We start from the raw sequence: 26,934 nt of genomic DNA, 5'->3' as shown, positions 1-26,934 counted from the left end.
ACACTGGCACAGATCCAGGGGCCCTCAGGCTGCTGCAGCTGGTGATCTGGTCGCTCTGAGACCAGACGGCTCCCCAGAGGTTGCCCAGACTGTTGACTCCCACTGTCAGTCTCCAAGGACAAGGACGGAGAAGGGACAACCATTTCCCAGGTTTACTTCTTCCTTCCTCTTGACTCCTCCTGGCTTCCAAGCACATCCCTAAAGCCCAGAGCTGTCCCAGGCAGAGCTGTCAGTCAGTCCTGAGGGAAAACACAAACTGCATCTGCCCAAGTTACTCAGGCCGAGGGCCCAGAAAGGGAAGTTCCTGCAATCTACTATGAATTGCTTCAGGACCTGGATCATAACTTCTGTTATCTACATCCCGTATTTGAAACCACTCAACTCTTTATGTAGTAGGAGGAGCACTGCTCTGCTCTCCTCAGACAGTCTCTCTCTCTCACTCACACACACACACACACACACAATCACAGTGCTGGGCAGTCCTATCCCTAAGTTGTTTAACTTCGGAGGCTCAGTTTTCCTACCCGTGAAATGGAGACATACTACCTTCGCTGTTTGAACCAGGTGGTCTCTTAAGGGGAGGAAATATTGCTTGGGCTGCAGTTAGAATTCAGGTTCAAAAAGAAGGAGGGGGTTGGGGGCACTCGAAGCTCCTGCTCGCCTGGTGCAAGACAGATGCAATCTCTGAAAATCCTGCATCTCCCCAGGAGGAGCCCGGAACAAACGATTTTCCAAGCATCGGAGTAGGGCAGACGTCATACAAGAAGGCAGGAATCATTTTAGAACTGGTTACGCTCCAGTTTTTAATAAATGGTCAGGGGGGTGGGGGCGGGGGAGGACACCCTCTAACAGGGAGTTGGGAGGCAGCGCGCGCGCCGCTGCCGAGCGTGACGGCCGCGGTCGCCTAGCAACCGGCGGCGGGGATGCGCGCGGGGCCCCCGGCCTGGTGGGCGCGGGGAGCTCGCCGCCGCCACTGCCGCGCGCCCGCGGGCCTCCGGGACCCGCCGCGAAACTTTGGGGCTTCTCGGCGCTGGGGCGTCGACGCGAGGCCGGGCGGACGCAGCGATGCGCCCCGCGGGCTGAGGGCAGAGGATGAGGTCGCGGCCCGGCTGCGCCCGGCCCCGGGACCCGCGGGGTCATAGCCGCGGAAAGTTGGCCCCCACCTGCCCGGAGCCTGGGAGACGCTCGGTCCCCGGCCCGAATTGTCCCCGCAAGTTTCTTTGGCAATTTCTTACCCGCCTTGGATCGGGTGTCCCGAACCCCGCCTGGCCCCCGGGTTCACGGACTCCCATCTCTGGGAGAGAGAAACCCGCGCTTTTCTAAGGGACCTGCGCGGTAACAGATGCTTGATCGATTTGCCCTGAATGATTGCGATTCTGTTTTTGTTTTCTGCTTTTTTTTCTTCCTCCAGACAGTGAGTTCGTGGAAGCCTCGCCCGCGCCCTACAGCCCGGAGGAGTTAGGTAAGTCTAGCCCTTTTGCCTTTTCTTCTCGGAATTCCGCCCGAGACCCTCGAGTCTGGGGGCGCCGAGACACAATCCGCCGCAGGGGAGGAGGGAAGGCGGCAGGGGACACTTCCCCGGAGTCATGTTCCTTTCGCGGCAGGAACCGGCCTTTTCTCGGTGCGTGTGCTTTGGGGTGGCGGGGAAAGTGTCAGATGTGGCATGTGTGTGTGTGTGTGTGTGTGTGTGTGTCCAGGTCGATGGTGCTGCTCCGAGGAGCAAGGGACAGTAAACTTCCCGGCCTGGGGCCTCTGGAAGCAGCCGGACTCATCCTGCCTGGAAGGACGCGCCGGTGGCTGGCTCTGCCTAGCTAAGTGCCTTGCCCGAGAAGGACATCGTGAGGGTCGTCCATACCTGAATTTAACCAAGTCGAGGGCCCCAAACGGTGGTCTGGTCACCACCTGGGAGCTGCGTTCCTCCCTGGTTTCTGCTCCTCATCCAGCCTGTAGGTGTCTGGGAATAGGGCATTTCATCCGCCTATGTGGAGCCTGTCCCTGTAAGTGTAGATTTGTGGTGGGTGAACTGCCACACTCCTGCCACAGACAGACTTCCTTGTGCGGAGGGAAGGAAATTTGCATCGTCAGGATCCCTCTGAATATTCCTGCCACCCAGTCTCACTTCCGTGGCTCAGTGGTTGGTTTCTTTTTCTTTCTTTTTTTTTCCCCCCTCCCTCACTTTCCGGTTTAGTTTAGGTGCTAACAATCTGGGCTGTCAAATCTGTCCTCGCTGTTCTCTTATCACCAGCTTGAAAATCTTGCCTTCCTAGCCTGGAATGATAGCTGTTGAAAAATGTTGATCCACGGTAGCATTCTCAGCCTTGTTTCTGGTCAGCCTCTCCTCCTGGGTTGTATGTCCTTACCACATCCCCACTCCACCTGAAGTAAAATCCCACCTCAGCAATGACTTCCATTCATTTCCCTGAGCCCGGCACTCAAAATAGGTCTGGATCAAGGATGGCAGTCTGAGGCAGGAGACAGTACGTGTTTTGTTCAGAAGCTGTGTTTCTGACAAGTTGTGAGGCAACCCAATCGCTGTAAATGGAATCATAGATTAAATGCATAACCAAAACTAGCTTTTAAAGGCTCACTATAGTGAATCCTTTTATGAAATGAAAATGCCATCTAAACCATAGCTTTGCAGGAAGTGATTTATTAAGAGGGCAGATTCTTGGTGATCTGCTCCACTCGTGTGTACTTGTGTATTGGTGACACCACCATCGGCTCTCCACACTGTGACAGAAGCTATTTGGTTCTCTTAAATTAGAGATAAGCATAAGCATTGGCAGGCTGAGCATTCCTTGCTCTGAGAAGCTGCCTGTGTAACTCCTAAATTTGGTTTGCATTCACAGAATGATTTATGTACCAGAGAGGCCCAGGTGTTTGACCTTCTTTCATTTCCATAACTACTTCCGGGAGCAACGGACTGGACTGCCCTCAGTGCCGAGGCACTGATAAATAGGGGCAGCCCTTCCAATTAGTGGTAGAGAATAAGCAAGCAATCTTCTTTCTCTTCAGTACCCCTGTGGGAAATGCCCAGTTTCTCATGAGGAGATGAGAGCATTACAGGAACCGTGGGGTTCCCTCTTGGGCTCTGAAAACACAAGTCTGGCAGCCTGACACCAAGGTTCTCACTGCTTCATCATCCTTAATAGATTTGGTAACTAGCCTGTTTTCTCATCTTTGAGAAGCTGGGGTTGTGCCAGGTGACCTCTCAGGTGTCATCCAGATGCTGCGAGGAGCCATAAGCTGGAGGAGGCCCATAGCTATGGGTATTTATTCTTTATATTCATGTGCCATGCTGTTCGTGTGCATGCTGTCTCCAAAGGGGTATTCTCTCCCTGACAGAGCAGCTCACTGGATGGGACTGCATTGTTTCCATGCTGCTCAGATCAAAGAGGAAGCTGGCATTTCTCCCTTGGAAAGAGTCATGATAGTTTTTGGTGCTTTTCTTAGAAGCACAGTGGGAAAAATGCCTCTTACAGCAGTTGATGAGCTTGTCAAGCAGCCATTCTTTCTGGAACACAGATGAACACAGAATCAACCCCTGGCCAGAACATTAGGGACCTGAAGAAGAGGTAGAGGGACACCATAAAAACTTAGTTTGAGGGGCGCCTGTGTGGCTCAGTTGGTTAAAGCGTCCAGCTCTTGATTTCAGCTCAGGTCATGGTCTCAGGGTAGTAAGATTGAGTCTGAGTTGGGCTCCCTGCTGGGTGTGGAATCTGCTTGGGATTTTCTCTCCCTCTGCCCCTCTCCCCCAAAAAAACAAACAAACAAAAACTTAGTTTGAATTCTATCATTGCACTTCCTTGTGACCTTGGGTAGGCGACTAAACTGCTCTGAGCCTCAGTTATCTCCTCAACCCAAATGGAGACCTTGCATGGATGTTGTAGATGGTGTCTGTGAAGCCCTAGTACCAGGTGCAGGTCTTCAGGAAGTGCTTGCTGCTGTTGTTATTATTATTATTATTATTAATTTGAAAAGTACTTATTTCCTGTGCATGAAGGATAGAATGACTCTTATCAATTGTCCCACCGATTAACCAATACCATTTTTATTTCTAGAAATTTCTCTGCAACTTACCTGGTCTACAAAAACAGATGCTCAGGGATGGTGATCAGGTCAATTGAATTATTTAGTAATTTGTTCCTGAAGCAGCACGTGGAATGATTTTCCATCTGAGGGCTTTGGTGGCAACCCTACTACTTTTTTGTGGCATGAATGGTGGTCAGTTTCACCTCCAAATTTTCATCTAAGTCTCCAAATGAACTACACTGGCCCCTTAGTGAGTTTATTCTCAGTGTTGCAGCAAGATTGTGTAATGAAATTTAAGTTACAAAAAAAGGGGGTTTTGGAAAGGCAATAGAGACAAGAGTCTCTCTCTAGATGAGTGCCGTATTGAAGGCTGCCTATGATGGAGAATCCAGAAATAAGCCCTCTCTCTGTCACGGTGCCATTATCTGAGGAGGCAAAGCCCCCACCTCTTCGTTGCCTTTCTGTAGTCCCACCCATGGGCAGAAGTGCTAGCCCTCTGAGCGGGTAAGAAGGAATGCCTGGAGAGTTGAGATGAACCCAGATGTGACCATGTCTGCCCCTGTCTAGTAACTTTGATTAACAGCCCCCCCAACCTGGAGGATAGGTACTTGATTAGGCAAGGGAGGACCTCCATGACCTGCATCACCCCCACCCGCTCTAACTTTCTGGTTATATTTGAGCCAGGGGCAGTCCTCCAAATTCAGCTGTTTCCTGTGCCTGCATGCTCTCCTTCCCTCTTCTCCTTTTCTCCTACCCCTCTTCCAACACTAAGCCCATGTGTCACATCCTCCTGGTGGTTGTCCACCCTGCACATTGAAAGTCCCGAGACCAAGGCTTCACCCTGATCAGTTACACCAGAATTTCTGCAGTGGCCCCAAACATCAGTGTTTTAGCAGTGTGCTTTTTCAAAATCACATTTCCAATGTGCCTGGGTAGCTTAGGTGGTTTAGCGTCTGACTCTTGATTTCAGCTTAGGTCTTGATCTCGGGGTTGTGTCACTGGGCATGGAGCCTACTTAAAAAATAAATAAAATAAAAAAATAAAAATTTGGAGTTATTCCAGTGTGTAGCCAAGGTTGTGAGCTACTGCACTAAATGGTGGCCACTTCTTTCTTTGTAAATCTAGCTGCCACATAGGGCCTGGTTTTAGTAAATGCTTGTTGAATGAGTGAATGAGGGTCATCCTTGGGATGCTTTGTCTTCTCAGGTACATATCTCTAAGATTGGCCCCTCTGCTTGTTATAACCATGCCTTGGGGACTGAATCCTTTGACTTGTGCCCTATAGCTCTCTCCTTTGTTCCTTCTTTAGCTTATGCAGTTTATTTTCTACCTTTCTTAAAAGTCAAAGTTTTAAAACCATTTTTCAGTATAAAAGTAACACATGCTTATTTTAGAAAATTTGGACGTTAGCAAGAATGGGAGGCAAATCCCCTCCCACCATCCCAAAGCAGACAGGTCCCATGTTCCCTTCACTTTTCCTAATCTGTTGTCCTCTGGGCTTGCTTGACCCTCCGGCATGCCTCAGTAAGCTCAGTTGCTGCTGTCTGTGCTCAGACCCTGTGAACTTCCCCGCAAGTCCTGAAAGGAGTGCTCTTGAACATAGCATTCTTGGGAGCCACCAGTGCTAACTCCACTGAGGGCTGGTACACCGTGAGAAGGAGTTTAGTTATGTAACTCTTATCTTCCTCATTCAAGCAGGATGTATATGGGCTTTATTAGAATAAATGATAACATTTGTGTAACTTCTTTAAAATAATAACTTAAATGTTTACCAGCCTACCCCCTTGCCCTCCTTAGATATGAGATGAGTTTGCAGCTCAGCATGATCAAGGTGGTGTTTCTTGCTTGTGTTATAGTCTACTGTTGAATTGTCTCAACCTGGAGGTAACATACTCACTTCTCATATTCCAAAAGTGAGAACTAGTCCCTCAGCCTCACCTAGATGAAGGAGGATGGGAAATGTAGTCTAGTAATGTGCCAGGAAGAACAATTATATTGGTGATCACCAGCAGTCTCTATCAGTCGTATTGCTCAAAGCACAATGACGGAGCCACATCCTGGCCATGGAGGTGCTCGGTCTCTGTATTATTGAGGATACAGGCTTGGCTGCTATAACAAAGGCTAAAATGACAGTGACTTAAACAAGAAACAAGTTAGTTTCTCTTTCCCTTAGAGCATAAGCTAAGCAGTCCCATGCTGCTATGGTGGCTTCATTGTGCTCTGATGTCCTGAAGTGTTGTGTCCACACAGTTTAGGGTGGCTGCTTTAGCCCCTACCATCACGTCCGCATTCCAGTCCATAGGAAAGACAGAAGGAAAACGGAGGGCACAACCTGAAAGCTGGGCACATCATTTCACTTACATTCTTTGGCCTGAACTTTAGTCAGGCGGCCACACCTAGCTCCAAGAGGACTGGGAAATTTGGGTGGGAGTAAGGTGGAGTCTGTTAACAGAAGAATGATTGGGTAGGGTGCAGGCAGAAAGAGGTGCTGGATACTTAGTAAGCTTTTAAAGGAAGCCTGTCTTAGTGGTTAAGAACATGGACCTGGAGTCATACTGTGTGGGCTTAAATTTTACTCTACCTTTTCCTTGCTTCATGACCTTGAGTGAATGACTTAATCTAGGTCTCCATTTCCTAATCTCTAAAACCATGCGTCAGCTACTTTCTGATGCTCTGCCAGACCCACTTGCCATCCTTTGCCATTCTGCTCTGCCTTGAAAAACATACCTTTTGGAATGTATCATCTGGCTTCCAGTTGGACTGGGCCAGTGGGGGCACTGGCAGGACATGGGGGCACAGTGGTGGTGGGGGCAGTGGAAAGAAAGAGATGGCAGGGGGCTTATTCCCTTCCTGGCAGGCTGTGTTGTCCTAGGCCATGGCTCCTCCAGAGTCACCCTCATAGCATCGGACCTTGCTGGATTCTGGAATCTCCTCTCCTGACCTAGGGCGGCAGTGGCTCCCCACTATGGCTGTCCCTAGGGGGCTTCTTCATGGCTTCTTTTCCCTTCACCCTGCTCGGCACAGTGCTGTCAGCAGGGCCTTCATGAGACCCTCTTCAGTAATAATCCGGGCACACGGTCCATTTCCTGCTAGGGCCCTGGCTGACACGATGGGGATGATAATAGTACCGGCCTCAGACCACGGGGGTGAGAAGTGAATGCACTGAAGGACGAATGCACGACTGCAGCGACCATCATTAAACATTTACTGTTTTCATGCCCCTAGGCAAGTGCTCTGATACCTTCAAGCATGGTCAAAACCTTCTGAGAGTTTTAATTTTGGGCCTATAAATTAAATAATATTGTCGCTCATCTGCCCTACCCTACCCTATGTTAGGAGGACACGGCAAGGCTCGAGACTTGGGAACAAATCTGTGCCAAGTCAAATGTATCCTCCATCCAAAGTTCCTTTCCATTATATGGGGATGAATAAGGAGAAGGATGCTGGGCTTATCGTTCACCTCTTCTGTGCTGAGCACTTTACATGTATAAACTGTCTACTCAGCTTCCCGCCTTGGAGTTTGAATCATGTCACCCACATTGATGGCCTCAAATATATCAACTTCTGAGGATTTGCGTGTCCAGATCAAGTCTTTCTCGAAGGCTACCCTCCAGTGTTATGTCCAAGAATTCTCAGGAATGCTTATTTGCATCCACAGTCAGTTCTGGATGCTCTAAGCTTTTTGCCAGGGGAGCTAGAATCCAGACCCGTGGACACCGTGTTAACTGCTCCGTGTCCTCTGTTCTTTAGAAATGGGTGGCCACACGATGCTGGCCATGGCTGCTGCTGTCCCTGCTCATACCAGAACCTGGAGGCTTGACGTTCACTTGCAAGCCTGGCTGGCTTCCCGGTGTCCTACCCTCTGCTGGCTGCAGGGGTGAGGATACCACTCTTCTCTGTGCTCTTTTAGCCTCAGAGTGGGTCCGGGGCCTTCTCATTACTACACAAGCCCAGACCCACCAAGGGTCTGGGATCAGGCTGGCTACCTGCTCTGTGCTGGCTGGCCTCCCAACAGCCAGGGCCAGTCACCCCTGCGTGGGACCTGCCCCAGATCGCTCCACCCTTGGAAACCTGTCTGTCTGCCTTCCTCCTCCCCCAACCCCAAGCATAGCTCCTGAGAGGGAGGGAGTGTTCACCCCCCTTTAGCTTTCTCTCAGGATGACTGACAGCGGGAAATTCAATTCCCTGCACAGGAAACCTCACCCTGCCGCAGGGTGTGGGCCGGCCTCCTGGGCTCCCACAGAACAGCCACAGAAGAGTCCACCATTGGTGTAGTTGCCTAAATCTGGGCAACTCAGTCTCTTCCATGATGGATCTGACTGGGGATATCAGCTCATTTCAGCCTCAGAACAACTCCGGGGAGCAGAAGGAATTATTTTCACATTATGGAGGAGGAAACAGAGGCTCACACTGGTTAAAATGATCGTCCTCAAATCACACAGCTAGTTAGAGGCAAACCTTGATTAAAAATATAATCTCCGGGGCACCTGGGTGGCTCAGTCGGTTAAGTGGCTGCCTTCGGCTGGGGTCACGATCCCAGGGTCGGGTTCCCTGCTCAGCGGGGAGTCTGCTTCTCCCTCTCCCTCTATACTGTCTCTCAAGTAGATAAATAAGTAAATAAATTTAAAAAAATATAATCTCTGTCTCCAGAGCCAATCTGTTTCCTGGGGAGGAGACTATACAAGTTGCCCTCCTCCCAGGGGGATTTGGTTGCAGATTGAATGCAATAAGTTATGTAGAAGGAACTAGCACAGGGCCTGACAGTACAGTACATGACGGTTCTATACATATTTGCTGCATATATGCATGAAGGGTGGGTGCTCAAAGCTATATATATGTATTTTTGTTTGTTTTTAGACCAACAAATAATGATCAATAGGCTCCAAAGGAATTTTCCATAATGGGATCTGAAGCAACAACCAGAAAAACTCCTTCTAGCTTCTTCCTTCATTCACTTCCAGCTCTCCCTGCCCCGTGTTACAGCCTAGAGTCCCTGCGACAGGAGACCTCTGATGGTTTCCCGGTGATGATGGTGCTTGTGCTATTTCTAAAGGAAGCGAAACCGTGGCAGCAGCGTGATTTGGAGCAGAGTGGTAGGAGCTCGGAGAGGAATCTGAAAACGTAACTAAGGACAGGTGGGCTCAGGCTCAGGTATAAAATTCACCGCCATGCTCCTGATGTTTGTTTGCGAAATGATGCCGTGCATGGCCCAGGAGATGAAGCTTTATTTCAGGGTGTTCTGGTTGGGAGAGAGAAGGGAGCAGGAAAGGGAAATGACAATAAATTCTGGGGGATAAATGGTTATTTACCTTGGCTAAACAAAAGAAAGAGCAAGGAAGCAGATACGGAATAATGGGATAAAACACACACACACACACACACACACACACACACACTACACAGGAAAATGGGAAGGGCATTTTCCTCACCAGAGAGATGTTTTTACTAGACGTATATAGGCCGTGTCCAGTTACTCCTGACTATTAAACACAATGTGACTACCTATGAACAATAATATTTCGTCGGTTTTGAGCACTACTGGAATCTAGAGAGTGTTAAGTCACCAGCTTGATCTGTTCAGGAGTACTGTGGTTATGATTTCTGGGTCACGTTCTTACTGGATGATCATTCTGGAATATGTCTTTTTTGTTTGTATTTTTCTCAAATCAGTTTTGCTCAGGGTGGGCACATTAAAATGATTTGGTATCTCTTGTGTGCTCTCTCTCTCTCTCTGTTCCTCCTCTTCTCTTCCCCCCCTCTTGCTCTCTGTCTCCCTCCCTGGCCTCATCTGTGCCTCTGTTTCTCTATGTCTGTCTCCTCCCCCTTCCTGCTTTGGTTCCCTCCTCCCTTTTCCCATCTTAAGTTGGAATATGGACAGAAAAAGCAGTGCTTGCCTTCCTAGGGCCCTCTGCCAGAAAATGGAACAGGTCAAATTATAAAAAAGGATAAAAAAAGACTGCTCTTTGGCAAAATGGGGGAAACAGATGTTCAGGGGTGGTTTTGCTGTCTCTCGCTATGTGCTGGCTGCTGAAACGCTCTTCTTACAGGCTCGCTAGTTACAGACATTCATCATCATGGCACACATGTGTGGTTATTTTAATGTCAAATATGTATATATATTTATCTCTGCCTAATTCGCCTCTCCCCGTGACCTTTGTACCCCCAAATCCAGAGTTGGCAACATTACTGACCACCTGGTAGCAAGATTTATTTTCAAACTCAGAGGTTTTTTGTGTGTGTGTGGTTTTTTTTTTTTTTTGAACAGTGGGCACCATTGCTGCTTTCCGGTCACTGTTTACCAGTAAATATTTTATGGAGACTTCAGGTTTTTAAGAGAATAGAGAAGGGACCTGTGGATGCAGAATCTGGTCTGAAATGAACCCTACAGAAAGTTCGGGGCTGAAGGGGAGCTGAATGATGAAGGTCTGCTGCTGGGATGTGTAACCTGCCGGGGCATTGGCTTTCTGTCTCCCAGAGGTTTGCTATTCACTGGCTGTTGACCAAAAAGAGAAGTCCGTTATTGTAGCTTTGGTGGTTGTCCAGCCAGAAAGCTTAAGACTGTGTCCTTAACGCAACATATTTCCCTTTTGGCTCGAAAAGCCATTTTCCCCCCAAACTCAGAAGAGAGATTCCAGATTCTGAACATTTGCTGTGGACTAGGGTTTGCCAGGCTGTTTTCTGTCCTGTGCGACCCTCGTGTGGGTTAAGCTCATGTGACCACCCGCTGCCTTCACCTCCAGTGGCTCCCCATGTCGTATAGGATCAAACGAGTTAGCGCATCTAAAGCACTTAGGACAGTGCCTGACAAATGGCCAGGGTTTAGTAAATGCTGCCCATTTTTTGCTGCCTCCTCCCTGCCCCCCACTTCCCTCATCATTTTCAGGTATGTCTTCCTTCCTTGAACTCCATCCCATTTCTCCTCTCCTTTTCTGGTCATCTAGTGACACTGAAAGAAGAGAATAGGGAAAAAGGATTAACCACAAAAGTATAAAGCCAGAGCCACCACAAGCTCAAACAGTGCCTTTGAACAAATTGGAGAAAATCATCCTCTCCAAGTGGATGAAGAGCAGAGACAGGGTTGCCAGTTTAGTGGGTAGAGTGCAAGCTAGATTTCAGCCCCCCACCTCTGCCTCGTTCACTCCCTCGGCCTGGCACTCTTGTGCAGTGAACAGCTTACACAACTGAACATGGTAGCCCTGATCCCACACTCCCTGGGTGACATTCTCATGGATATTTCTTTCCTTTTCTGGGAACTCTTTCAGTGTTGTGTACATAATAAAAAGATTAAATTCTCCTTTGAGTAATTCTTTTAAAATAAGTTTCCCCTAAATTATTTACCTGATGGGGTTTATTTTCCCCAAGTTCTGATCCCCTGAATAAAACTATGTTTAAAACTTGCCGTACATATGCCAGTAGTTAACCAAAATTTATTTACTCCAGTTCAAATGGCAGTTTTAAATGCACTGTAATAAAAAGAGCTGATATTTGTTGAGTGCTTTCCATGTATTAAGTATCTTGCTAAGAAATTTATGTCAGTCATCTTGAAACAATCCTGTGAGGCAGATACTATTATTTCCCTCATTTTACAGATGGGGAACTGAAGCTTGAACAAGTTAAATAACTTGCCAAGTCCCACCTGGTGGGTGGTAGAGCCAGGGCTTGAGCCCAGCTCTGTTCTTCACTGCGAGGGTTCTTAACCCACCATCCCAATTCCAGGGTAAGTTATGAGAATGCAAACTCCAGATACTCAGTGGCAGATTCTTGGCAGAACTGCGATTTGCAATCAGGTCTATCTAACCGTAAAAATATGGGCTGACCCGTTTACAATCCTGCATACAACTTGCCACGCACTGCAGGCTAGGCTTGGGGGCACAAGGGTGAAGAGACACAATCCTTTCCTCAAAGAAGCGTTGACCTAAGGCAGGGAGAAAGACCCAGTAACAGAAAATTTACAAGGTGGAGCTCTGGCTCCTCCAAGCTGATGGGTACTTACTGACCGGGGACCTTGAGTGGGTTATCTAAATTCTCTAGACCTCAGTTTACTCATCTGTGATATGGGAATGCAAATACCTACTTCATAGGGTAATTGGGAGGGATTAAATAAGATAATACATGCAAAGTACTTAGCACATAGTTGGCATTCCATGTGTGGTTGTAATTATTATTATCATGGTAAGCGCAATCAGGGAAGTACTCAAGGAGGGCCTGGGACCCCAGAGAAAAGGAACCCGACTCAATCATGGAGGTCAAGGGGAGGCCAGGCAGGCTTCCTGGAGGAGATCCATTCTTCCCAGCATGACCTGCAAGAGAGCAAGGGTACCAGGCAGGAACAGCATCATATCTGTCTTAGAATAGCTGTGGCAGTCCCAGAACCACAGTGAGCTCCTCCTCAAGGGGTCGCGTCACTGAGTGCTGAATAACGGAGAACAGGTGGACGAAGCTGAATCTTCTCCCGCATCTGCGCCTGGGGTTTAGCATGGAAACTCTACAAAGTGGGAATGTAACCCCATTAACTCCTTCCTTAAATGCTGGGCCAGGCCTGATACCTCATGGAGTCTGTCCCGCTCTCAAAAGGTCCTTAACATTTGGCCTGGGGGGGTGGTTCAGTGGGACAAAGCTGTTAACACCATGTTCATTCGAATTTCACTCCTTTTTTCCATTATTAGCATCATTGTTGCTTTTTAGGACTATCATCTCCTTGGTGCTGACATTCCACATTGTTTGCCAAATGAGAGACTGAGGAATCCTCTAAGGCGGGTATAGGGACATAACCCTGGGTGGGCAGGTATTTGTCAGAATTAGCAAACAAAAATACAGGATACCCAGTAAGTTTAATTTTAGATGAACGGCAGATGATTTTTTTTTTTTAGTATATGCATGTCCTCTGCAATATTTGAAACATACTATACTAAAGAAATTTTGTTGCTTTTCTGAAATTCAAATGCAGCTGGTGTCATGTGTTTTATCTGGCAGCCCTAGGTGTAGGAGCAGCGTCTGGGGATGCTCTGTTCTTTGCACCGGATTTTAGTTTGCTCTGTTAGGAGGCGTGATAAAACACAGCTCTGTCCCTATCACCAGGTATTCAATCCGCACGGGACTCCATTTAGGTGCTTCTATCAATGAGACCTGATTGCTGATGTCTGAGTTCTTTTATCACCTCAATTAGAAAAGGATGTTGGAAATTAATCCTTCCTAGAGTAGAAATCCTAAACAACTTCAGGGATTTGATGCATGCTCCATTTGTATAACATATAAGCACAGAGCAACTCCTCCTGGATAGGCCGCATGGCTTCTGGAGTCCGGATATTAAGGTTTTGTTCTTTTCCATTCTCTCTTGTGACAGAAGCTCAGGTCCAATCTTTTCTCTTTTGGAGAGTCAGAACATCTTCACATCCTCCTAGGAGTGGATAACCAGTGCCCTCCTTCTGTAATGCATCGGCACTCAGCCTGTGCTAGATCATCACCAGAGGGGTGACATATGTGTGAGTAAACCTGGTTTTGCTAAGTGGTGATCATTATTATAACAGTTTCTTTATAGGGAGGGAACGAAAACCTGACTTTCTGTTTCTTGCACCCAGCCGTCCGTGTTTGTGTCTTCTAGAGCTTTCCACATTTTTTCTTACTGCGATCCACTATCAGGATACACTTTACATCGAGACTCACACATACAAATTTTAATATAAATATAACTAAGACAGAAGTTGTATGGGATAGTAATTACCCTTATTAGATTGGCTGCATCTGGTATTTTCCATTATGTTTTCTTTTACTTATTTAAAATGCTGCTTAGCCTGTTCAGTTGATTTCTACTAATGGGTTGCCAACTGCCATTTAAAAAACAATGCTCTAGAGTGTTATATGGCAAATGGAGAATCAGTCTGTTCTTCCTTTCTTTCTGAAAGCTGCCAAAATATTTGAAGATAGCTATCAAATTGTATCTTAATCTTCTCCACACAATGGACCAGAGCTAATACGCTCTGCTTTCTCCATTCCATCATGCTCAACATCTGCAGAGTGCTCTCTAGGTGAGGAAGAACTCAGAGAACTGAGCACATGGCCTCACATACAGCTTGACCAATACTTGGCATAGTGGGATCATCAGACCCCTTGATCTCAACCTCCCATCCAAATTACTATCACTCCATCAATCAATACTCATTGGGAATGGTTACTTAATATTTTAAATTTACCTAAAATATCTAACCCGTTTTTTTCCTGTTTTGTCTATAAGGGTATCCGGAGATATTTTTCCTAATTGGGGAGGGGAGGGGCTCAAATCACAATGCCCATCATTCATGTATCCTGCATCTACCAACGAAATATTCCCAGACTCAAGAAATGTAAACAAAAAGAAACTGTGTATCTAGCACAACAACAATTAAATCTCCTCTTACAATGACCATATTTTGAAAGAAAATGGATAACAGGTTAGTAATAACAGCTAATAATTATGGAGTGTGTGCTGCTTGCTAAGCACAGAGCTGAGAGCTTTATACTTTACATGCAACTGACTCATGCATTTCTCACAACACTTTGAGGTGGATGCTACTGTAATTACCACTTACTGAAAGAAGAAAAACTGAACTTTAATAAAGTCAGGTCATTTAACCAGTCATGTAATCAATAAGTGGCAGAGGGGAAGCTGGTCCCAGGCTCATCTGACTCCTCAGCCTGTGCTCTAGAATACTTAACTCAGTATTGAGTCCACATATGGGAGGCTACCTTTGGTATGTCACATATCTAGCATGGTGCTTTTTTGGGGGGGCTTCATAGATCTTGCTCCCTCCCATAAGGAAACAGAAGAACTTAGTAGCAAGTTGAGGTTCCTAGCAGCCCCCAGGAGTCTATGGAGACCGTCTAGATTCATCACTAACGGCACTAGGGTCAGGCCTCATGGTGCTTTTAGTGGTGCGGTGCTGCCTGGAGGATGGGGAGGCATCTCTCCTGTCCAGGAGACCTGGGAGGAAGAACTGAGTGCTTGGGAAACAACACAGCTCTGCTCTGAACACAGGCTGGAATCCTGACTCTCTCACTGACACACCATGTGATCTCTGGAAATTCACCTAATCTCACCTCGCCCCTTTTCCTCATGTGTAAAACATGGATAATAGCACCTGCTGTGCAGGGCGTTGGGTACGGATAAAATGGGATCATGTACGAAATCACCTGGCACAGAAGAGATACCACTCTGTGCATGCTGGTTCAAGACAGAACACTGCGTTCTGATCATTCTTCTACAACAAGCAAGAGACCTATTCCTTCATTTAGACTGAGATTCGGAGTACATGGAAACGTAGGTCCCCAAATGTCTTATACCAGTGGTTCTCAAAGTGTGGTCCATGGACCAGTGGCATCAGCATCGTCTGGAAACTTGTTAGAAATGCAATTCTGGGGTACCAACCTGACCTCCTGAATCAGAAAATCTGGGGTGGGAGGGTAACCCCCTCCTCCCCCAGCTGCTGTCTCTTCTAACAAGCTCTTCAGGTGACTATGATGCAGGTAAAGTTTCAGAACCACTGCCCTACTGGCACTGAGGATCTGGGGTCTTTCCCCGTTTTCAGAAGGACTCAGTTGAAGCCTCTGGAGAGACTGCATCTTTCGTGTAGAGACTGTGACCATATACATAGACTGTAGAGTTCACTTTCAGGTTGTTTCCATTTGGTCCTCTTGTTATTGTTTATCCCAAGTTGTTCATTTTCTGACGTTCCTTATCTCTCTCCCACTTAATTTGAAACTCATCTTCTATATACCTTATATCACAAAGGTAGACTGAAAAGGGACCATTCACAGACACTGGGTAGAGGAGACTGGTAACATTCCTGTGGAACTCTTCCAGGGCCCATCCCTGCAAGCCCTCTCCTCCCTTTGTCTCCTTTAAGTTCTCCCCTCTCACTGAGGTCTTCTCTGCTTCAGAATCTTTGCACATGCTGTTTGCCCAGCTGGAACACTCTGGCCCTCTCCAGCACCATCTTGGAGACGCCTTCCCTATCCAGCCCCTTTCTCCCTCCTTAGTCTCTGTTACTGCGCCCTGCTCCTGTTCTTCATCACACATAGACCAACGAATTATAGGCTTATTTATATACATGTTAGTTAGAGCCCATACGACAGTACTCACGCACCTGGCAGAGTGTGTGGCTTATCAGTCAATGTAACCAATAATACGTTTTGAAGGAACGAATGAATGCATGCGTCATTGTAGCTCTCCTGTGGCTCTGCTTGCTTTTAAACTCTATTGTGCTTTCGGTTAATCCTTTCAGTTAGTCCTTCTGTTTTTTGGTCTTAATTTTTTCTAGTTATTTCTAATTATTCCCCCCTCTACCTTGAACTTTTCTGAAGGCTCTTGTTCTGCTTAGCGTGATCCTGGCTTTGTCGCTGACACACAATAAATACTTTCTGATTTCTGGATGGGTAACTTATCAGTTAAGATGTGAATTTGAACTCTTCCCCCCCACTCTGACTCTATGCTGTAAAATAATTTCTTTTCTCCTGAATTGAACCACCCGGAGTGGCTAGAGCCATTAAGAATGTTGAGTTTCCCCACTTCTCTGCCTTTGGCATTTAAATTACAAGACAGGTCATCTTTAGTGCATATTCCAGAAAGAACCAGAACTGCTATAGAGGTTGCGGAGGGGTCTTCCTTCTCACTGTTGTTTGTAGCTAAGAAAAGAAAGGACACGTTTTCAGAATAAAATACCCGAGCGTCCTTTTCAGAATGGCGGCGACAAGGGCTCTTAAGTACGAACATTCTGACCTGAGTTATCGCCAGTTACTGTGACAATCCTTGTTTTTAATAGTGATTTTATGTTGCTATTGTTTTAGAAACTCAGTATGATTCCAGCTTTAGGGGGAAGAAAACCCAAATTTGTCTACATCATCCTTGGAAATAGAGAAAAACATAATTAGTTTTTTGTTCATGAAAAAAGGAAAAGGAAGAAATAACCATATCATGATATACTGTAGGATGAACAAAACTGAGGGTGCCTCCTGCTAGTCTGCAATTGGATTCACCCAACAACTCAACGGAATGATCAATATGGTCAGAAGCTTGGGAGCCTGTAAACGGGCACCATTAATTACTCAACTAACCCAGTGGTTCTCAGCGGGGGGCAATTTTACCCCATAGGAGACATTTGGCAACATCTGGAGACATTATTAGTTGCCACCACTTGGGGTGGAGTTGCTCCTGGCATCTACGGGGTGCTGCTAAAACCTCCCTCCAATGCCCAGGACAGTCCTTCATAATGGAGACTCATTTGGTCCAAAATGTTAGTAGTGCTGCTACTGAGAAACCTTGAGAAAACCAATCAATCAAAAAGTATGAGCTTTCAATACTCCCAAGATTTCTATAGTAACAGTAGCAATTAATAATTGAATGATTATTACTTATTAAATACCTGCTACTTGCCAGCCTCTTTGTAAAGAATTCCTAGCTACTGAGTCAGGATCTGACCCCAGGTTTGTTCGGGGACATTGTCTGTATTCTCCTTCCTTAGCATTTTTGTGTGTGTGCATTTTCCCTGGACATGATCGTGTCTACCCTCTGCTGATTGTGTTTTCTATAGATCAAGTTAGGTGTTGAGTGCATCCTAGGTAATACACTCACAGGAGAAAGCCACGGACAAGAAGAGACCGGTGTGTCGCTATGGGTGGTGAAGCTAAAAACATCCAGACAAACAGGCCTCAGATCTATAACTTACTAGATGAGTCTAACGCCTATGTAGGATGGTAGCAGATTAAGTACCTACTAAAGTAGCCTTTAGTAGGTACTTAATAAATATTTGTTGGGAAATTTTTTCATAATCAGCAAAGTCCTTGGTAAGCTTCAAATGGAGCAGGGTTTTCAAATGTCCTATTCTGTTATATAACATTGAGTTCCTCCTAAAAGCAGCACCTGGTATTTCCAGAAGTTCAGAGGCACCTCACCTTGTGTATTTCCACTTGCTCTTGACAGCTTTCTCTTCTTTGTTTTTTACTGTTCCATTCTTAGTCAGTCTGGCCTGGCAAAGGCTCACCCCTTGCTCCTCCCTCTCCGCACACTATATTCCCTGGCCCCCCACCTACTCGAGGCTCTCCCAGTATTCCCTGAATTTTGCTCCTGTTAACAGCTTGCAAGATGGGGGCAGGGCATGTGTCAGAGGAAGCATGTGCCATGTGAGAAAGCTTATTTGAGAACATGATTTTGTATTTGGAAACAAGCAGGAAAAAATCACAACTATCATCATTGTAAAACCGAGAACTGAAAGAAAAGCTTGGGAGAAACCGTCTTGCCTGGCAATAATATGGCAATGATCATATCTACGGTGGGCGTGACCGTTGTATATTTATGAAAAGGGGCTCAAAGGAAAAGTGCTGAGAAGCACGACAGTGTGTGCTTTCTTTTCCTGTGTCCATGTCTTTGCTAGTAGTATCCTCCTCCTCTCAGCACTCGGATTTCTTGTAACCTGCCGTTTGCCTGCCGTACAGCATCAGTCACTCCATTCTGCTCCCATAATGCTTTATTTTTAACTTCTAATATGTCACCCATCATCCTTTACCTTGATCATACCAAGCTCTGATGTAGTGAATTCTTCTGAAAGAGAATCACAAGAGCTCCTTGACCTCAAGGAGCCAGTCAGAGACCTTAGTTCGTGCCCCTCAAACTGCAATGTGCCAGGAGTCAGAATGGATTCTAGGACGTCACCCTTAGAGATTCTGAATCTTTTGATTCAGAATCATGACCACTCTCTTCTTGCCATCTGTTGTTTCCCTCCTAGTAAGTCCAGGCCCATCCTAGTCAAAGTAGTAGTTACTAAGGACTTTAAGGGGTGTGTTTGGAGGGTGCAGAGAAGAAGAGTGAGGGGAAAGGAGGTTTGCATTTTATTAGGGAATTTCAATTCCTTGGTATTTCAAATCACTAGAGGAGAAACAGGGTTTCTTTTACTGGATTTCTATTGTGTGTCCAGCACTTGATAAGCCAATGAGGTAAGTGTAATTATTCCCATTTTACAGAGGAGGAGGCTGAGGTTCATGTTATGTTACTCTTCATAGCAGGAAATAAGTGGACCCAGGATTAGAACTCAGGACTAGCTCTAAAGACCACATTCATTCTCCTCCACCTGGATGCCTCTGTCATCTGGTCTGGAACATCCTAGTATGTGCCTTGTTTGGAGTTAAAGACTGTTCTTTGAGTTGTCCCTAAGAGTGCTGAAATTGTTCCATCACCTTCTTAACCTTCCTGGGAGTGAGTAAAAGACAACTGGGTCACTTTAGAAAGAATGCTGACATTTAGAGTATCTAGATCCAAAGAAAACACAGATGCTGACTGGTGAGCTACCTTCCTGCTAGTAAAGCAGATTTCAGTTTTTGTTGTCGACATACCTTGTTTCTATTTGGCCTCAACCACATGTTGGAATCTGGAACCAAATATACTGTAAAACATTATTGATGACCTGTTGCTAGTCAAATCCGAAGTCTTTTTCTCAAGCCTTTGTTCCTGAACAATAAATTCTCATATATATATATATATATTTTTTCAGATATATTTGATGTGCAAGATTATTCATTTTCTATATTTGATGTGGTGATTATTAATAGTTGAAGAAATTCAGGTGCATGGAGGGGAAAATTTGGCCTGCCATGTACTTGACCCTTGTGTTATTACTTGGTATCCAATTTGAAGAGCTCAGGCTAGGTCCACCTGCTGGGGTCAGCTGACTGTGGAGCCCACAAGCAGTACCTACCACATCATGGAAAGTCTAGGAATCCGGAGCCCTTGCTGGAGGGACCTTCTCAAAACTTCCTCCATGCCTTTAAACCTCCCCACTCTTCTACTTCTCCAACCTTTGCTCTTCTTCCTCCTCCTTTCCCTAATTTTTTTGTCCTGGGCCTTCTCCAAGTAAACCGACCTTCATAGCTTCATTTCTATTTTTCTCTACATGTCTGTTCTCCACTTCTCACCCAAGTTCTTGTTCCTTCTTTCCTCTTGCCCAGAGGACAGTAAAGTCTTTCAGCAACTTCCTCAAACCAGTTCCCCCTCTTCACTCAGCTTCTCCCAGCATTGGTCCCATGACACATACTTCCAGGAATGGTCCATTCTGCCTATGACCCAGGTTCCAAACTGGCTTGACTTGATTACCTTGTTCGTCGTCCTATCTAAGTCACTGGGAAAAGTAAAATCTTGCCTCAAAGGGTTGGTATCTTCACTGTATTTGGTATCTTCAAAGATTTGGTATTTGTATGGTCTCTCGCTCTTTCTTTCCCATCTCCTTTGCCTGGACTTCACATGTCATTGCTTCCTGAGACTGTTTCCCAGATCAGCTCCCTACCTCACAAGGCTATTGAAGGGTTGATTGAAATAATAATAGCAAGTATACATTCAGCACTTATATGCATTATGCTAAGTATTTTATTTGTTACTTCATTCCATCCTTACAACCACCTTGCCATGGCTATTTCCATCACCTTGCAAATGAAACAGAAGTTTAGAAAAGTTAGGTGACTTGCCCAAGGTCACGCAGTGAGTGAGTGGGTGAGCTGTCACTCAACCCATACCTGGTTTGTTCCAGTGGATGCTTGCTTGTAACTATTAAATTTTGCTGCCTCCTAGGATATAGTGTGTTATCTAATGGGGGCAATTAATAAATGTTGGTTTCCTTCCTTCTTTCCCTCCTTTTTCTATCCATTATCTTTTCCCCACTCTAGACTAATTTCCTACAAATTTCCTACAAATGCTACCTGCATCTGAGCCCCACCACCCTTCAAGGCTCCCCTTTCTTCTGCACAGAGTCAGTCCTTTACTCCACATTTTTCAGGCACCACCAGCGCTTTCCTGTTTTCTGGTTGCATATCTTTTCTACTTAAATCCTAGAAAGGCTGGTTAGCTGCTGTTTCTTTTGTTTCTTTTATGTATTATCAAGTCCTAGGGTAGCTGACTTTAAATGGAGTTAGGTATTTGGTAAATGATTGTTAAATTACTGCCTTTGGGTTTTATCTTGAGAGCCGAGGTTACTGAGCCATCAGAGGAATCAGAAGAATAGACTGGAATCAGGATACACAATCCACCAGAATTGACCAGAAGGGTACAACCGCTGGCGGACTACTTGGGGAATTGCCCCAGTCCAGGCAGGAATCCCAGAAGAAATCCTGATCTAGTGAGAAGGCAAAGAGAGGAGAGGAGCACAAGATAAGAGGTGTGGTATGCACTGACTCCTGGTAACGTCTTCCACAGCAACTATTCTATTCCCTGGTCTGTCCACCTGGCAGCAGCAGAGCAGGCCTCTGAAAGCTAGGGAGAAATGTTATGGTTGCATGGTTCCAGGTCCCCAGATCAAGGCTCCAGAGGTCTGCCCAGTATAATTGCGTATAATGGGATGCGTGAGTAGTGTTTCTTAATACAGCCCGATTTAAGAGGTGGGGCAGAATCGGCAACATTTTTCCAGAGTCACTTTCTGTGCTTCCACCAGGGCAGATAACAGCCTGTGGGGTTGTGACCACAGGATGTACGGTTCTGCCAACACATTTACTACCTAAGGCTATAAGACCTGTTTGGGCCCTTCTGCTTGTCAACAGAGTCGAACGTAGCAGCTCAGCGCCCAATCCCAGTGTGTGATAGACGTACCCGGGCCTGAGGAATGCAAAGAGCAGTGTAGCCGCTTTTCACCTGGAAATTCCACTTAAGAAGAAAAGATCCGAAACATAACCTAATCTGGACTTTGAGGGCAGACCGGGAAACCGATTTCTGCCCGAGTTGGCCCGGTGGGAAGGAAGAGAAACTCAAAGGAGGGAGAACTGTTGAGTCTGACATTAATTAAGCCGCGGCAGGGAAGCAAACGGCGGAGGCTGTCGCCCTCCTAAACTCTCAGGGAGACACGTCAGCCGGAGCTCGGGGCAATTTCAGCGGGCGACGTCCCGGCCCGGGAGGGGTGGCGGGCGGCTGCAGGCGGGCTCTAGGGCCCAGCGGCCCGGCGCCGGGGCGGGGGTGGAGTGTAGGGTTACAGTGACGAGCCCGACGACCCTCCCCGGCCCGAGCGCGGGGAGCGGGGAGCCCGGGGCGGGGAGCGCGGGCGGCGGCGGGGCGCGCGGGACTCTCTAGGACCCAGCAGCGGCGGACGGCTTCGGGGCTGGAGGTGAAGCCCTGGCATTTCTCTCCTTCCTGTGTGAATGGGGCTGACTGTCGGGCGCCGCTTCCCCGCGCTGCCCCACGCCATGCCCTGCACGCTGCCCGGCGGCCGCCTTCCCCAGCCGCGCCACTGAGCTAGCCATGGTCGCCTCATGTGGCGGGCAAAGTTGCGCCGGGGAACTTGTGAGTCTGCGGTGAAAGGTAACCAGTCCCCGCTCAGGGTGCGGGGAGGGCGCCTCCGAGTCTCCCACGCGAGGGACCCAACCGACCGCTGCTCCTCCACCCCTTGCGGCTCCCGGCACGGAGCTCCTCCTCGGGGGACCCGGGGCTGAGATCGGCCGGGCTCCCCAGCGACTTGGGCAGCCGATTCGGCGCGGGTGGCCGGGAGTGTCAGCCACCGCAATCTTGCCCTCCCTTACCCAGATTAGTTAAAAAAAAAAAAAAACAAAAAAAAAACAGAACTCTGTTCCCGCTCCACCCTGCAGGCCCCCCGGTGCCGGCGGGTCGGATCGCCGCGCCGCCCCGCGCCCCATCCGAGCCTGGGACGTCGTGTGGGCCGGCGGGGCTAGGGCCCCGGGGTGCGGGCGCGCCCCCGACGCGGGGCTGGCCTTTCCGGAGGGGCGCTGCCATATGGCTGCACTCTCCGAGACGCGCCCGCGCGCGGGTCTCCCGGCGGCCGAGGGAGGGGGCGGAAGCGAGTGGCCGGTGGCCGCTGCCCTCCGCGCGAGACAAAGGCGCGCACACGGGCCCGCCCGACGGGATGCGGCGCCCCGGCCGGACCCTTCCTGCCGCGCGGGGGAGTCTCGGCTGTGGCGGGCGGGGCCGGCCAGGGGGTCGCGCTCCAGACCCGGGGGCTCGGATCGCGTTAGCTGCTGCTCCTTTGTTCTGCCCAGACAAGTTTCTTAGACAGAAACTGGGGAGTTAGACTTAGCTCTCCCTTGCTGTTAGTGCTGCCTTTAAAAGAATCTGGTTTCAAGGGGGGAAAATTAAACTTTCCAAGTGGAACTGGTTTTTCTTGGAATGTGACATTTGTGGCAGGAGGGAGATTGGCACGTCGGCCCCTGACAGCCCTGCGGAGCCGGGGGCCCTGCGCCGGGGCAGGGGCCGAACGTGCCCCGGAGGCTGCAGGGCTGGAGGAAGAGGCGGCGAACCCACGACGCCGCGCGCGCACCCACCTCGAGGGCCTCTGCCTCCTGCACTGAGCTCGCGGCGGCGACGTTTCCAAGTTTCCCCCTTAGGAGCCCAGGCTGTGAATCCCGGCTCCCTACCCGCAGCTCCCGCGCCGCGCCACGCCCTACTCCGTAGGGTCTTGATTGGTGGCTGGGGAGACTTTCCCTTTCCATTTTTGTTTGAAGGTTTTGCTATTTTGGCTTGGGTGTTGGTTTACTGTCTTCAAATGGCAGTGCTTTGGAAAGTGCCCAGCTACTGCATGGATCACCTGGACTGGGGCTTCAGTAGAGGGGCGCCCTGATCCTGTGGCTTTTGCGGTTGGGACCGAACATTTTGTGCCCTTGGTCCCTCAACTCCTTTGCTCTGTCCTGAGAAAGTGCGGACATGGTTGCCCATTTCCTTCTTTCAAGGCATGTTATGAGAGGCGAGTTTTTGTACTCCTTACAAAGTCGTTGGTTGGTAGCGTAGGTAGGGGGTCAAGAGGGCCAATTATCATCCCCAGAGATGCTCTGGACTACCCCAGACAATAACGTTACTTGCCATAAGCGAGTAAAACCAGAATAGAGAGATATTAATAGCTGCTATCCCAAAAAACTTCCTTCCTTTTCGGGAAGTGAAAAGTCAAGCCTTGAAATGTTGAACAATTATGGCTCTCTGCAGGGCCTGTGGGTCCCTGCCAAACTGACTTAAGATTTCCCCTGGCTGCCCACATTGCTGACTACCCACCGCTCCTGGCTGCCCACCACTGCTGGACCCTGTAGGTGGCAGACCCAGGGTAAGGATTAAGGGGACTCTCTAAATTGCAAGTTCTTGAAGAATCTAGACCAATTTGAAATTTATTTCCCAGGATGGTGTTCTGAACATGTTCATAGTGCATCTACTGTGACCATTCTTTATGGGAATTGTGTGGGAACAATATTTGAATACACTTTGAACTGTTTTGCAGAGGAGTAAAGGGTTGGAAACCACTTATTTGACCGAATGAAAAGGAGGAAGATATAGAGTAAAAGTTTTAGAGATGCCTCTAGTCTCCTCATGGGGTCAGGGGGAATATTTAGTTTTTGGATAGGTTTAGTTTGACTTTTGTGAGATACATTTCTCAAGATAAATAAGGAAACCCTGGTAAACTCTGCAAACGGATAGGAGGGAGAGAAGGTGCCACACTTTTAATTGACCCTCCCTCTTCTTTTTGAAATGCACAGAAGTCTTGTTTTTTTTAGGTTCTGTGCTGATGGTGGAGGGTGAAGAATACTAATGTACCGAAGGGCATGTGGAGATCAAAGCATTTAAAAATACATCTTTTCATGGAAGCTAATGGAGGACTTTCAGTTTAAATGGGATTTAAAAGTGCTGTCCTTAAGAAAAGCACATGAATGCAGAAATGTGAGTGAGTAATTTTATGGGAAGGTACTCTGCTGATTAGACTTGAGAGTGTCTGCCCTTGGCCAGTGAGTCTGGAGGCTTCTGTGGGTAGAGCTGTGCTTTTTTTTTTTTTTTTTGAAGTCTACCTCTATGGAGAAGAGCGGACCCAGGGCTTGGGGGAGAAATGGCCGAACTAATTGAAATTAGAAGGCAGCCTGGCTGGTGCGAGTTGCAGGGAAAAGTGCAGCCCCTAGGTACCAGGGCTGTTTTTCTTCATAGTAATTTGTGAAACTGCTTTGAAAATGATTAAGTACTGTATAACGTAAGGCTTTTTAAAAAAAAAAAATAATTAATGACTTCTGAAACAAGGGAATTGCTAGTGAAAACTGTAAAAATCTGATTTTCCAGGCCAGTGAAATAAAAGGAAGTAACTTTGTAAGACCTGTTAGTAGTTCTGTATACAGATCCCTACGATAGGAGGGATCTGTACCCCCCCCCCCCCCCCCCGCCACAACCCCCATGTGGCTATCTGCATTTCAAATGCATATGGAAGCAGCTCAGGTCAGGAAATCCTCTAGCGTTTTGAATAATTTTTCTCCTCCTATTTTTTCATTAATTTTGGTAGGCTCTTGTGTCCCAGAATTCACTAGGCAATGGAATACTTGAAAAGCCAAGGGGTAACTTGGAGGTCAACTAAGAGGACATATTTGATTATAAGGTTTGTTGGAAATAATCAGAGGTTGTTGAAGTTTTTGTTTGTTTGCTTATCAATTTTTTTGAATTTTTATTTTGTTGGTTTGACTTTGTTTTGTTTTGGAAGAAAGGCAAAATTTAAATCTTGGCCATTGTGGGTAGGTCAATACACTACTTTTGCCAAAGGAAGCCACGCCTGGGCTTGTGCGTTGGCACATTCCCCGTTCTCTAAATTGTGAGGCCCTTGGCCTCTGTTCTTGTGAAACAGGATCTATTCATTCCAGGCACTTAGGATAGGACTCCTGGATTCCCAAAGGGGTTTACACATCAGGCCTTTTTTTTTTTTTTTTTTTCATTTTATGAGGGGGATGGGGAAGTAGCTCTAAGATGTTAGGAAATGTATCCCTATTAAGACTGTGGAGAATTGGATTTAACTTTTAAAAAAAATGAAGTCACATAGACCTACTGTGTGACTTTAAATCTGTGTTTGGGACCTCACTGACCAGTAGTGCAGCTATATATACCTCTTTTTTGTTCATTTTGTTTTGCTTTTAAGTAAAAGGCCTGTAGTTCACTTTTTAAAAAACTTTTTATTTTGAAATGATTATAGCTTTATGGAAAGTTGCAAAAATAGTAGAGAGGTCCTGTGTACTCTTCACCCATTTTCCCCCATTGGTAACATCTTACGTAACCAAAGTACAATAGAACCAGGAAACTGACATGGGTGCAGTCCACAGAGCATAGTCAGATTTCACTGGTTCTGCATGCACACATCTGTGTTTGTGTGTATATATACTTCTTTGCATTTTTTTCACACTTGTGGATTCTGATAACCACCAGCACAGCCAAGATATAGCACTATTCCATCAGGTCAAGGATGTCCCTTATGCCACCCCTCACAGTCACATCCACTCTCTCCCCTTCCCGCACCCAGCTGTAAACCCTAGTAACCACTAATCTCTTATCCCTCTGTCATTTTGAGAATGTTACAAAAATAAAATCATGTGGTATGTAACCTTTTCAGATTCACTTTTTCACTCAGCATGATACCCTTGAGATCCACCCAGGCTGGCACATTATCAACAGTCTGTTCTTTTTTATTGCTGAGTAGTAGTCCATGGTATGGATATACCACAGCTTGTTTAACCATTCCCCTACTGAAGAACACTTGGGTTGTTTCCAGTTTTTGGCTCTTATAATTTAAGTTGCTGTGAACATTTGTGCACGGGATTTTGTACAGACATGTTTTCATTTCTCCAGGATAAATGTGCAGGAGTGTGATTGCTGGGTTTTGAATGGTAGGGGTATGTTTTGTTTTTTTAAGAAATTGCCAAACTGCTTTGTAGAGTGGCTGTACAATTTTGCATTCCCACCAGCCACGTATGAGAGATCTGGTTTTTCTCTGCATCCTCACCTGCACTTGTTTATTATTTTAGCTGTCCCAATAAGTGTTCTAGTCTCAGCCTGATTTTAATTTGCATTCCCTAATGGCTAATGATGTTGAGCATCTTTTCATGTTTGCCATCCATATGTCCTCTTTGGTGAAATGTCTGCTCATGGCCTGCTCATGTTCTAACTGG

At 47.0% G+C, this 26,934-nt stretch overlaps 1 protein-coding gene across 2 annotated transcripts in view; it reads left to right on the top strand.

The window, feature by feature from the left end:
• The first annotated feature begins 1,368 nt into the window (after window positions 1-1,368).
• AMOTL1 (angiomotin like 1) overlaps window positions 1,369-26,934 on the top strand; it is a 114,515-nt gene continuing 88,949 nt past the window's right edge. Inside the window, exon 1 of one of the 2 annotated variants that reach the window (XM_032426101.1) lies at window positions 1,369-1,462. Coding sequence is in view for 1 of the 2 variants with exons in the window: in XM_032426100.1 (XP_032281991.1) it covers window positions 22,282-22,330 (49 nt within the window). In the remaining variant the exon portion in view is untranslated. Of the gene's footprint in view, window positions 1,463-22,045; window positions 22,331-26,934 lie in introns of those variants that run through there. The other variant, XM_032426100.1, reaches the window with a different exon arrangement.

This window comes from Phoca vitulina, unplaced genomic scaffold (assembly GCF_004348235.1).
Source record: "Phoca vitulina isolate PV1807 unplaced genomic scaffold, GSC_HSeal_1.0 scaffold34, whole genome shotgun sequence".
Lineage (NCBI taxonomy): Eukaryota > Metazoa > Chordata > Mammalia > Carnivora > Phocidae > Phoca > Phoca vitulina.
Note: the sequence above shows the minus strand (reverse complement) of the source record. Positions and strands in the feature narration are given on the sequence as shown.